Consider the following 12,834-nt stretch of genomic DNA (forward strand, 5'->3'; position numbering starts at 1 on the left):
CACTGACTCTGAGACCTGTTGTGGGCAGGGGAAAGGGAGAGCAATTCCCCCATTTCTCTGGAAGAAATGTCCATGAGGATCCTCTTGCAGGTGTTTGTTTTGCTGGTGGGCTATATGGCATGCAGGGAGATAGTATCCCTTGCCAGAGCATCTATCACTTTCAAAAAAATCAACAAACCCAGAAATTATTCAGGCATAATGCTAATTCTTGTTAGGGTCCTGTAAATCATATCAAGAGCAGAACCTGTCCCCATTCAGAGATCTCCCAGCCTGCTGAATAAGTTACTGGATGAACCGCAGGGACCCTTGTCAGTGTTTTCCTGCTGCCTCCCCTCAACACATCCTACTGATGGGACCCGAGGAGAGAAGTATCTCTGCAAGATCAAGCACCCTCAGAGCTGCTGGCAAGCAGCAGAATTGGTTCTGTTCTGTCCAGGAGACCGCTGCTTCAGACATCCCTCCTGCTGCCCCTCCCGCTGCCCCTTTTGGGGTGCTCTGGAGGGTGTCAACCAGCACAGTTTTCTGGCACAGAGAAGTCCCCAGGGAGGAAGATGTTTACACCAAGAAAAGTGGCTACAGCCTTCGTTTGATGGGCTCTCCAGGGAGGGAGATGGGGAGAAGGTGATCAGAGCAGGGAGATGGGGAAAAGGTGATCAGAGCAGAGAAAAGGCTGCCAGATGGGAGGGGGCCGGGACAAGGTGTCAAAGAGAAGAGTCACCCTGGTCAGAAGCATCCTCTGGCTCCAACGCAAAGGGGCCTGGCTCCATCCAGCCCCTCATGAGCAGTAAAGCCACAGACCCATGGCCAGCTCTCTCGACTCATTGTCTACGTGCTAGAGCAGGAGGCAGAGGGACTGGGGAGGGGGGACACCCCTATTCCCGAGGGCTCTGGCAGGACTGTGCCTGCCATGCACCCGGACTGGGGATGGATGGAAGATTTGCAGGCAGACTGCAAAAATAAATGCACTAGAAAAACAGTCTGACGATTCTCCTCACGCTTGGTGTACATGATGCAAATTGATGCTTAAAGCTTATTTATTAGCTTGCATGCAAAATGCCAGCGGTCTTTTTCTAGATCAGTGGGTATCCAATATTTTTTGGGGGGGGGGAGTATGGGGGGAGGATGGCAGCAATGGGAGCGAGCATGGCTAGAGATTGTATATCCAGAGGCTAGGGTTTATATCATGGGCTGCTCTCGACTGTTATAATTTGTGGCACAGATTCAGCGAGAATCTGATCTGCTGAAAATATTTGGGCTGTGAAAACTCCCACACTGTGACAGATGTCAAGTCCAATTAAGTGACTCGTGTCCAGGTTTCTGTCCAATAGGGTTTCCCATTAAATATCAATTTAAGAGGGAAAAAAATGCCGTCCCCTTTTCTCCGAGCCTTTTTTTTCTTCCGGCCATCTCTAAGCTAAAACCCTTGGTACCAGGAGCGGATCCACACGTATCTCCGCTCTGTCTGTCTGTCTGTCTGTCTGTCTTGCCCCTGCCACCTTCTGCACCCCTCCTTGGCTTCTTTGCCACTCCGGGAGGGGTGGGAGGAGGAACTACACTTTCTTTTCGTGCGTGTGAGCTTACCTTCTGCTGCACCGACGTTATCCCTGGCAGCCGCTCCGAACCCGCACCGAGATTTTCGCTTATTTTCTTTTTATTTTTTGATTTTCGGCGTTCGCACTTCTTTCTTTATCCTCGCTCAAGAGATGCGGGAGGAGTTAGGAAGCTCAGGGACGGATGGGGCTTCCGTTTATCCTTTTTTCCTCCCCTTTCTCCAGCTCTTGAAGGACCAGAAGAAGAACTAAACCAAACATTTGTTTCCCGACGGCGTCTCCCGCTCCTGCCCTTCTCCGCCGGACCGGTGAATGAACAAAACCGCACGCCGCACATCCCCCCCCGCCAAAAAAAAAAAAAAGAAATAAGAGAGGAGAAAGGAAGGAGAGAGGCATTGTTACCCCGGGCCGCGGAACAAAGCCGGCCCCGGGCTCCGAGCATCCTCGGGCCGGGGAAGGAGAAGCCAAAGGGGCGGGGGAGAGGGAATAATCCCGGCTGGTGCTATCGCCGCATCCCTTTTGTTATTTATCGCGATCGGGGAAGAGGAGGAGGAAGAGGAGCACTTTCCAGCGCGATTTCTCCCCTTCTTAAAACCGACTGGCAGGCACCGCAGCCTCCGCTGCCCCCAATTAACGGGACTTGGATGGGGGAAACGCTTTTTAGCCCCTGATGCATCGTTAGTAACTTGAGTTGTTATTTATACTCCCTGAACAAACACGACGATAACATCTCCCAGCTCCGGAGCGCTGGAGGCCGCGGCGAGGGATGAGAGCTGCCTTTTCCCCATCCGAGCAGGACACTTTTCCGCTCGTAATTAATTTGATTTGGTTTTGGTTTTGATTTTTTTTTTAATTTTTTTCCATGCTCCGCTCCCGGAGGCTCATTTGAACTGTAAAGGAATCGCCGAGGGGGCAGGAGGACCTGGAGAGAGAGAGGCTGACCAAACGACTCCGCCGAGGTAAGCAGCCGTAACAATATATTCCTTTTCCAGGTAACAAGGGCATGGGTTTACCGGGAGGAAAAAGAAAAAAAAAAAAAAAAAAGCTTCTTTCCGGCTCAGCTTGCCGAACTCCACCGTCTGGATAAACCCAAACCAAACGGGAAGATGCAACACACATCGCAGAGAAACCTTTAAGCAACTTTCTCCAGAAGCCGCCTCTATAACTGCCAGTTTTCGTACAACCACCCTGCCAATCCTCCCTCTGTTAGCGTGCCTCTGCATAAACCCCCTCGCTTGGATCTCGATTGAAAGGTGTTTTTTAAACCTTTCCTATTTATTTTTTTTTTCCAAGACATCTCTGATAACTAACCTAGGCGCTGGCTGGGTTTATTCCCTACCCCTGCCCTGTGGGCCTGATAAAAGCTCCTTATTAAAAATAGAAGAAACGTTTCCTATGGCCCCGGCAAGCGGTGGCTCTTTCCCAGGGAAGCAAACGCTCTCCTCTCCACTCTCCTCATCCCCGAGCATCTTCATCTCAGGCAGAGCCCCCTCACCCAGTGCCCACATCTCTCACCATGTGGGGAAGCTTCACCCTGGCTTTGCCTAGGAAGTGTTCCTCCTGCTCATCATTTAATTTATTATTATTGTTGTTGTTGTTATTATTATTATAGCTTTTAGTTGTAAAAGATATTTTAATAGCAGTGAATGCCCCATTCCTGGAGGTGTTCAAGGCCAGGCTGGATGAGGCTTTGAGCAACCTGATCCAGTGAGATGTGTCCCTACACATGGCAGGGAGAGTGGAACCGGATGATCTTTCAGGACCCTTCCAACCTAAACCATTTTATGAAAATTTATTTTTCCTAACCGGATGTGAGCCCTGCGAACACTTTGTCTGTAAACTTCACGTGAAGATACTTGGAAATCTGAATTCGGGGGGGGAAAGGGAGGGTGTGATGCACCCTCCTCCCTCCGGCTCGCTCTCTACCTCTCTAGACACCCCAGCCGTACATGCACACACACATTTGTGTCCAAGGTTATTCACAAGTTGCCTGATGTATTGTTTTATTACATGCCGGCATGTCCACGGGTGCGCTCGGATTTGTATTGCTGTCTACATGACAGATGGTGCTCTGTGAGGCCGCAAGAAGATACGATTCAATTTTCTTTTGAAAGGCACGTCTGCATTTATTTATTTATTTAGCTTCCCCCTCCTCTCCCCTTCTTTTTCTCTCAGGAAGGGGAGAGGAGGGAAAATTTAAAGGAATGGAAAAGTTTAGCCGCTGCTCAAGGCGTTGTTTTTTTTTAATCTGATGCTTTTTTTTAATCTGATGCTAGAGAGCCTCCAAACATCCCCATCTGATCGTTGGCAAATTGGTATCTGCACAATTAGGAAAAAAATAAGAAAAAGAAAAAAAGAAGCGAGTCCAGCAGATACAGTTTTGATTGGGGAAATAAATTTTCCCACTGGCTTTGTTATGTTTGGGGAGCCTTGAGCCGTGTGTTTAGAAGCATCCTCTCTGTAGCTTGGTTCCTGTAGAGCATTATGGAAAGAGAAATGGTTAAGCAGAGACGGGCAGGGCAGAAAATACGATATTAAAAAGGGGGGGTGGGGGAAATAGACGTAATATTGAAGGCTTTAGCTTGTTTGGATCAAAAAAAAAACCCAACAACTATATATATATTCTTTTATTGCTTTCCGGGCCTTGTTCCTACCCCCGAGCAAGCACGAGGAATAATGGGAGGAAGTACATCCTGCCGAAGCTGCCGTCAGACGCTAGAAACGGGATGGTAAATGACGGGGCGCTGTTTATCCTCGGCATCTCTCTCCTTGGTGCTCCCGGCAGGAGCAGCGCCCCCCGCCCCGACAGGAACAGGGAGCGGGGGGCCGGTATTGGTACCGAAAATGCCGGCAAATAAACTCTCCAGGACTCGTTTTGGAGTTTTAGAAAGCGAGCATCCTTTATCAGGGCTGGGCAAGAGGAGGGAGCGTTCTCCATCAATAGTGGACAGCGAGGCAGGAGCTGGGACAGATTTCCCACTCACATGCACATGGATAAGTTTTCCCAGAAATCTTATGCACATTCTATTATTTTCCAAGGGCTAATTTTCATGTTGCTACAAAACTTCGCAATGGTCAAAACTCTCGCTAATTTGGAGTTGGCTCCAGCTCCCTGCTTGACCTTGCACTGGAGATAGGGAAACACTGCAAACAGAGGTGATTACAGAAGAAGAGACATCTGTTCGGCACAGATCACACTGAACACAAGATGTTATAATCTCCAAGGAATTAACGGTGGCTGGGAAAGCACCGTTTTAAAGAAAACGTGCTATCAGTGGGACATTATGTCTAACTTTCAAAGAATGCAGTTACTTAGGTGAAACTTTATTTTAGCTTAAATCAAAAATATTCCACTTTGTGTAATAGTAACTACTTCTTGTATCAATATGTCCCTGTCTGTATCCCTGTCTCTATCCGTGTCCCTGTCTCTACCTTTGTCCCTATCTCTATCCGTATCCGTATCCGTATCTGTATCCCTATCCCTATCCCTATCCCTATCCCTATTCCTGTCCCTACCCCTGTCCCTACCCTTATCCCTGTCCGTGTCATTTGTCTCTATCCTTATCCCTGTCCCTGTCCGTGTCTCTATCCTTACCCCGGTCCCTGTCCATGTTCATGTCTCTGTCCATGTCTCTCTCCCTGTCCCTCCCCCTATCCCTGTCCCTGCCTGTGTCCCTGTGCCTGTCCCCATTCCTATCCATGCCCATGTCCTTATTCCTGTCCCTATTCCTAACCCTATCCCTGTCCCTGTTCCTATTCCTAACCCTAACCCTATCCCTGTCTCTTTCCCTGTCCCTGTTCCTAACTCTATCCCTGTCCCTGTTCCTAACCCTAACCCTAACCCTAACCCTAACCCTAACCCTAACCCTAACCCTAACCCTAACCCTAACCCTAACCCAACCCCGTCCCTGTCCCTGTCCCCGTCCCCGTCCCCGCTTCTCCCCTTCCCCTCCCCTGGGCTGCCGGGGCTCTCTCTGACCCTCTCTCCGTTTCTCTGCCCCGGCCAGGCTCCTCCTCCGCCCCCTCCAAGATGATGCTTAGCCCGGACCAAGCCGCCGACTCCGACCACCCCTCCTCGGCTCCCTCCGACCCGGAGTCCCTGGGCGGCGCGGACGCGCAGGCGCTCGGCTGCTGCGCCTCGGACCCGGAGCCGGCGGAGGGCGGCGGCGGGGAGGCCCGAGGCGGCGGGGAGAGCCGGGCCGGGGCCCGCCCGGGGCTGCACCCCGCGCCGCTCAGCCGGGAGGAGAAGCGGCGGCGGCGCCGCGCCACGGCCAAGTACCGCTCGGCGCACGCCACGCGGGAGCGCATCCGCGTGGAGGCGTTCAACCTCGCCTTCGCCGAGCTGCGCAAGCTGCTGCCCACCCTGCCCCCCGACAAGAAGCTCTCCAAGATCGAGATCCTGCGCCTCGCCATCTGCTACATCTCCTATCTCAACCACGTCCTGGACGTGTAGCGCCAGGACGCCCGGACGGACACCCCCCCGGCTCCCCCCAGGAGCCCGCCCCGACACCAGGATGTCCCTGCATCCTGGTCAGCGGGACATCCCTCCATCCCCGCCGGGACATCCCTGCATCCCCGACACCGGCACATCCCTCCATCCTCGCCGGGATATCGCTATATCCCCGCAGGGGCATCCCAGCATCCCCGCCGGGACATCCCTGCATCCCCGACACCGGCACATCCCTCCATCCTCGCCGGGATATCACTATATCCCCGCCGGGACATCCCTCCATCCCCGCCGGGGCATCCCCGCATCCCTGCTACAGGCACACCCCTCCATCCCTGCCGGGACATCCCGGCCACGGGGACATCCCTCCATCCCCACTGCTGCCGGGACATCCCTCCATCGCCGACGAGGCATCCCTCCATTCCCGCGGGGACATCCCTCCATCGCCGACGAGGCATCCCTCCATTCCCACCGGCACATCCCTCCATCCCCACCGGGACATCCCCGCATCCCCGACACCGGCACATCCCTCCATCCCCGCCGCCACCGGGACATCCCCGCGACCCCGCCGCCCCCGGTCCAGCGGCGAGGGCAGCGGCGGGCAGCGCCTTCCCCGGGGCGGCGGAGATGCGGGGGTGTCCCCACAGCACGCCCTCTCCTCTCCTCCCGGGGCTTCTCCCGCACGGGAGCCCGTTTTTTCGAAGGGAAGTGTAAAACCGGATTGTTTCTTCAGGCTGTCAAGTGCCCCTTTATATATATATATATCCAAAAAAACCATCTACTTGTGACCTTAAACGTGTGACCCATGGGTGCAGTTAAAAATAACTATTTTTTATTTATGGTAGAAGGAGTTGACAGTTTATTTTTTTCAAGACTTATTTATTTTTCAGAGTGGTGGCAATTTTACTTTGGATACTTCGTGCCAATTGGTTTCTATAGTCGGGTGTTTACACTTTCTCCTGTGTAATATTATGTTTAACTTGATGAGTGTTTGTTGGGATTGATACACTGTTCCTTTCCCTTTTTAATTTAATTTATTTTCCCCCTCTGATATATTGCACTTGTGTACGACAAACATCCCCTTCCTCCCTGTTTGTACGTATATTTTATATATATCAAGACATTCGTTCTTGACCTTTTTCTTTCTTTTTTTTTTTGTCTTTTTCGTGTGGGATCAACAACCACTAGCACTTAACTAGGAGAGTTTTTTTAAAACTTGTTGTTATTCTGATCTATAGTTATGTCTGAAAAGTACTTTGCAAATCGTTTATAAGGGAAGTAGTTTCTTTGTGGGTGTATACGTGCATGTGTGTATACATGCATGTGTGTGGGAGTGAGCGTGGGTGTGTATGTGTGTGGCGTATTTTTAGGAAAGGACATTTTTCCTAAAAAAAAAAAAAAAAGAGAAAGAAAAGTAAATCCAGGACTGCTTTCCTTTGTGACAACCAAAAAAAATTCTATAGCCTGAAAATGTTTCATGTTCTTTGCTGTGAATCTCTTAAAACAAGAAGCGCATTTTAGGGTTGAAAGAGAAAAAGAAAAAAAAACCACATCTGCTATCCAAAGATTTTAGTCTTTTTCAGGGTTTTTTTGTGTGTCTCTGTTGCTTTATATAATGCAATATTTTGTAGTGAAAATAGATAAATCTGGTTTCTATCTGATGCGTTTTTCATATTTCTCATGAATGGTGAGCTGTTTTACATATAAATAAAAGTATCAAATAAAAGCTGTTTTTTCCTAATTATTTTTCCCTGTTGGTCTTTCTATAAAATGGAGCTGTGACGTCCTTACAAATAAGGATTACAAAGCTTTCTCACATGGTGCATCGGAAAGCTTCAACAGGTTACCTAGGGAGACTCATCCTGTGGTCCCTTCAGCACATCTCCCCTGCTCCGGCTGCTCTCAGCTGGCTGCGTTGCCCAAATGCGTGAGGGGCACAGGACCATCACTTTCACCTTCTCCCCGTCACGGTCACGACTGACATTTAGTCGCACTTTTCAAAGTTCAGGTGGTAAAATCAAACCCAATGCTTGCAAGCACCAGTTTCACCACATTGCTCTTCGATACGTCCAACTTTGCAACCAAAGCGTACGTGGTTCATTCTGCCTGAGTGCACTGGATTTTCTTTCTCTTGTCTGAATTCACTTTTGATCCTTTTCTGGCCAGGCACAATTCTACCAAAAACTAGCAAAAATCTTGGGCCCTTTCCCTGTTTTTGAAAACCTCAACCATGCTTCATTATATAAGGCTTCAGTGGCCAAGCCTGTCATTTGAAACACAACACAGACTCAATAACAAAGAGGTTAATGCCTGAGTAAGGGGAGACCTCTGTGACATTCCATTTATTAAATCCTTTTCTTGTTTACTACAAGGGGTTAATTTTACCTATAATTTAAATATTGCCATTGACTCGGGCAGCTGTGTAGCCCATGGTTACTTGCTGGAGAGGTAGTGCTCCCCCCCCCATTTTTATGGCTGACACTTTGCACAGTGGTTTAATTAAGTGTGGACTTGACCAGCTGAAAAGCTCCATGCAGAAAACCTGTCAGAGAGGCTGTTAATTCCACTTTATACCAATGCACTCTTCCCATGTCCCAGGGGAGAACATGCCTGTTTGGTGCCATTTTCAAATCCTGCGTTTTCCAGGGCTGGAGTAACTCCACAGGCTTTGGAGCTGGTTTTATTCGGGACAGGCTTGTTTCTTAGCTTCTGTCGACATCTGGACACTGGGTCAAGTTTGATAGCAAGTGCCTGAGCAATATTGTAAATCTTGCCATCCAGCAAGCCTTCATACTACCAAAATTCAGTAGGGCTTAGTTGATAAAAAGGTTAACGTATGATTTCCTTTTCAACTGTGGAAGGTACATTTTAGGAAAGAGAGTACTCTGCATTACCTTGCTGTAAACAACAGTGTCTGGAATCACTGGTGGTTGATTCAAGCACATAGAGCTTTGAATAAAGAGGCGTGGACCCTGTGTTCCCTCTAGACACACTCCCAGCCCTGGGGTTTTTGCAAACACATCAGGACACAGGCTGAAAGATGCTCAAGCTGTGACTCTGCCAGGGAGTTTGCAACCCAATAGTGGTTGTTAGCCCAAGGTCCTGAGGCCTTAGCCATGAGCCCCTGTGCCTAAGTGATCAGCCAGTGAGTTCTCTGTGTTGTAAGCATAGGAGAGCGTAGCGTGGAGATGTCTGGGAACAGCTCAGGTTTGGAAGCAAGGATAATCATAGAATGGTTTGGGTTCGCAGGGACCTTAAAGTTCATCCTGTTCCAACTCTCCTGCGATGGGCAGTCACTCCTCCCACTAGAGCAGGTTACTCAAAACCCCATCCAATGTGGCCTTGAACATTTCCAGGGATGGAGCATCTACACCTTCTCCGAGCAATCTGTTCCAGTGCCTCACCACTCCTGTAGTGAAGAATTCTTCGTTACATTTGATCTAAATCTACTCTCTTACAGCTTAAAGCCATTACCACTTGTCCCATCACTACATATCCTTGTAAAGAGCCCCTCCCCATCTTTCCTGTAGGCCTCCTTTATGTACTGGAAGGCTGCTATGAGTTCTCTCCAGAGCTTGGGATTGCCCCAGTCCAGGTGCAGGACCTTGCATTTGGCCTTGTTGAACTTCATGAAATCTGTAGCTCATTGCCCGGGTCATCCCATTCCTGCAATCCTGTGGAACGTTGGAGAGCCTGCTTGCACTCAGAGAGAGGGCAGGAAGGGATGATTTTTGTGGTATTCACAGGATTGAGCCTCAGGTTTAACCTGCAGAAGAGTCACAACACTTGACCTGAAGGTGTGTCCATTTTTTTCAAAAGGTTTACCTAATGGAAGAAATTACTTCTCCCTACAAGCCCAATCCATTTGCTCACCAGCTTGCTTATATCCTTTCACCACCATGACATTAGCCCAACCACTTCTATTATTACTGCTGCCATCAAAAAAAGAAACACATTCTTGTTTGGTAGTTGATAACTGTTGAAAAGAAAACACAGGTTTTGCTCCCTTTCCCACCTTTTCTTTTTAGCCTTGAGAAATATCTGAGTAGCATGTACAAGCTACAAGGTCAATGCAATAAAAAGGCTGCATGGCTAAATGCTCAGAAGTCTAGATTTATGAGGAATGAGTAAACAATTTTAACTCCATCCCATTGCAAGTCTGTATGAGACAGCAATAAAGTCTAATTATATAATCAAAGTTACTTTGCCTATGCCTATGTTCCCTCAGCGCTACAGGAACAAATGATCTTGAGTGACAATATTATAGGAAGAATGGAGTGGAACTGCTCAACAGAAGTTTATGTCACGTGTGGCCAATCCAGCCATTGGCAGGGAAGAAACACAGAGTTAATATTTCCTGGGTTTTTTTAGGGACTAAAGCTAAGATTAAAGCTACATTCAGATACCTTTATTTAATGTTTAAAGAGGAGTTCATCCTACAAACCAGGAAAGCAAGCATAACCAAAGACAGAGAAGGCAGAGCACTAGCTCTGGACTTTTAGCTGAGGTGCTTTAAGCCTAACTCAATCCAATATATAAAACATGGCAAGGAGATCTCCAGCATTCAGACAGAGGAAATGCTACCAATAGATAGATTTAGAATATTCCCAAGACAAGGGATATCCCAGCACACCCTTAACATAAGATGATAACACCTAGTGTGATACATTTGCAGACCTATATGAACATACACCGACGTGGAGCACAATCCACATTTACATTGGTGTCGTTAAGAAACAGGGCATCTAATGCATTCTTCTGAACCCTAGAAACAGATCCCGACCCTGATACAGCAAACAAGGGCAAACAGCAAGCCAAAAGCTATTTGTACAAATAAACTTACTGATTTCCACAAAACTATACAGCTAAGGGGGAGCTCTTTCTAGGAGCCCCATATACTTTCCTAGAAGAGTAAAGGATATAGAGCACAAAATATTCCAAAATAGAGACATTTATTTAAATGTACAAAAGGAAGGATTTCTAGACACAGACCATCCCTCACCAGCAAAGTGGGTAGTACGTACGTGTGCATTCAGGATCACACTACTCACCGGCCACAAAGTAATGCCTTACTGCTTGTGTAAGAAAGCAGGAGAGCTAGGTAGGATATTACAACTGATACTGACAGCAGAGAAATTCTGAGGGACTTGGATGTAATTTGATCTCTTTGCTGTGTTTCTAGCAGAGTGTGTGTGCGTATGAGAGAGAGAATGGGGAGTGGGAAAGCTGAAGAGGGTGCTGTATATAAAATTCAACAAAGAAATAGATCTTTTCCATTATAAAGCCATGAAGAAATACCAGCAACATTCTATTTATCTATTCAAATATCTATCCATCTAACCATTCTGTAACCCAATTAACCCAGTCCTTTTAGGATGAATAAATGTATTCTAATATCAGCCATTATTTTTCAGTACTCTCAGTTTATTCTCCAGGGTGGGACAGATCAATAACCACAACAGCAACCAACCCAAAAGGAAAAGGCAATCTCTTGGCACTTCTTATTTATTTCTTCAGAGGCGATTTTGTTTTTCCTGCTTCTTCCCCTGGTGACAGATTTTGCCTTTCCTACCCAGAATGGCCATGTTGTTTTATCCTAGGCTCTATTTGCATGTGGGCTTCAGATTCATCTTTGGCTCCTTGCATGGTTTGGGATGAGACCCTCTCGTCCCCAGAGAGGGGGGCAGGTGTTGCTCCAGTCGAGCGAATGGAACCAAATTACAGGACCGTCTGTCGCCTCCTCTGGGAGCCGGCAGAGGGAGGGTAGGAAAGGGAGGGGAATGGGATGCTGTACGACAGAAAAGAAAAGCAGAACATCATACTGATGCTGATAAGAGCTTGAAAACATGAGTCACCCCAGCCCACAGCCCCACCCAAAACCAGGCAGCAGCCACCTGAAAGAGAAATGTCAGGAGCAGAGACAGAAATAAATTGAGTCACTGGGCTGGAATAACTCGGGCTTAAAATGAAAAAGAGCTCAGATCCTGTCCACTTTCCTGTCCACACAAGCGCAGGCACAAAGTTGGGCCAGCTAATGCTGCTTTTTTTCCCACTCCCTGCTGTGTGCTTTGATGTTCCCATCTCTGTCCCTCTACAGCAGGCTTCTCTGCCCATCATCACTCCTCACCAGCTCCTCACAGCCCAGCTCTGCAAGACTCTCCTTCTTCCAGCCACTCCCCCTGGTTTCCCTACAGCCAGCCTGCCCTTCGAAGTCACTGAGAGTTACAAGACTGCACACAGGTCCTGATCCTCCACCACTACTGGCTCATGTCCTCCAGTGCAGATGGTCTTTGCTCCCACAGGGACCTGCTTGGTGCTCCAGCTCAGGTGCAAGTTGACAGAGCTAGTGTCTTGCTTCCTCTCTAATCTGTGCAGAAATTTACCCAATCAACCTGAGAGAGCAGGTGATGTTATAGAAGTTGCACTTTTCTCACACCTACCCAGATGCTCCATGCTTTCTTAGCAATTTGATACACACACTCCCTTGTTTCTGGTGCTTCTTCCTCTCAAGCTTCACACACACACACATATTTGTGTGTGTAATGATAACCCTCGGAGTGGCAGGGCACAGAGTCACTTGGAAAGTAACAGGTGACATTTGTTCTGCTGTTCCTCACAGAAACATGAAAATGATCAGAGAAGAGAAAACAGCCCTGGGGAGAATTCAGAGGAGACCAGGAAGAAGGGATATAAAAAGGTTCCATTAGAAATGTTTAAATCAAAGCAAAAGAAGCACATGGTAAAAGAGAGAAAGGCAGAAGCCAGGTCACACAGGTGGAGGGGCCTCATCAGTCATAGGCTGAGCAATAACTCAAGGAATTTTGCATGAGGGTGATG

The 12,834-nt window shown here is 48.2% G+C and overlaps 1 protein-coding gene across 2 annotated transcripts; it reads left to right on the forward strand.

Moving 5' to 3' along the window:
- The first annotated feature begins 2,006 nt into the window (after positions 1-2,006).
- Positions 2,007-6,025, forward strand: NHLH2 (nescient helix-loop-helix 2). Of its 2 annotated transcripts, XM_069849898.1 has the most exons (3): positions 2,007-2,227; positions 2,430-2,509; positions 5,558-6,025. In XM_069849898.1, the coding sequence occupies exon 3, from the start codon at positions 5,581-5,583 to the stop codon at positions 6,001-6,003; it is 423 nt and encodes a 140-aa protein (XP_069705999.1). In that variant the 5' UTR covers positions 2,007-2,227; positions 2,430-2,509; positions 5,558-5,580; the 3' UTR covers positions 6,004-6,025. The 2 variants fall into 2 exon arrangements, with proteins under 2 accessions (XP_069705999.1, XP_069705998.1); XM_069849897.1 differs by having other exon boundaries at positions 2,007-2,509.
- Positions 6,026-12,834: the final 6,809 nt, after the last annotated feature.

The sequence above is a fragment of the Phaenicophaeus curvirostris genome, chromosome 1, assembly GCF_032191515.1.
Source record: "Phaenicophaeus curvirostris isolate KB17595 chromosome 1, BPBGC_Pcur_1.0, whole genome shotgun sequence".
Classification (NCBI taxonomy): Eukaryota; Metazoa; Chordata; class Aves; order Cuculiformes; family Cuculidae; genus Phaenicophaeus; species Phaenicophaeus curvirostris.

Coding starts and splice junctions, on each gene's coding strand:
- NHLH2 (XM_069849897.1), top strand. CDS start 5,581: ATGATGCTTAGCCCGGACCAAGCCGCCGACTCCGACCACCCCTCCTCG.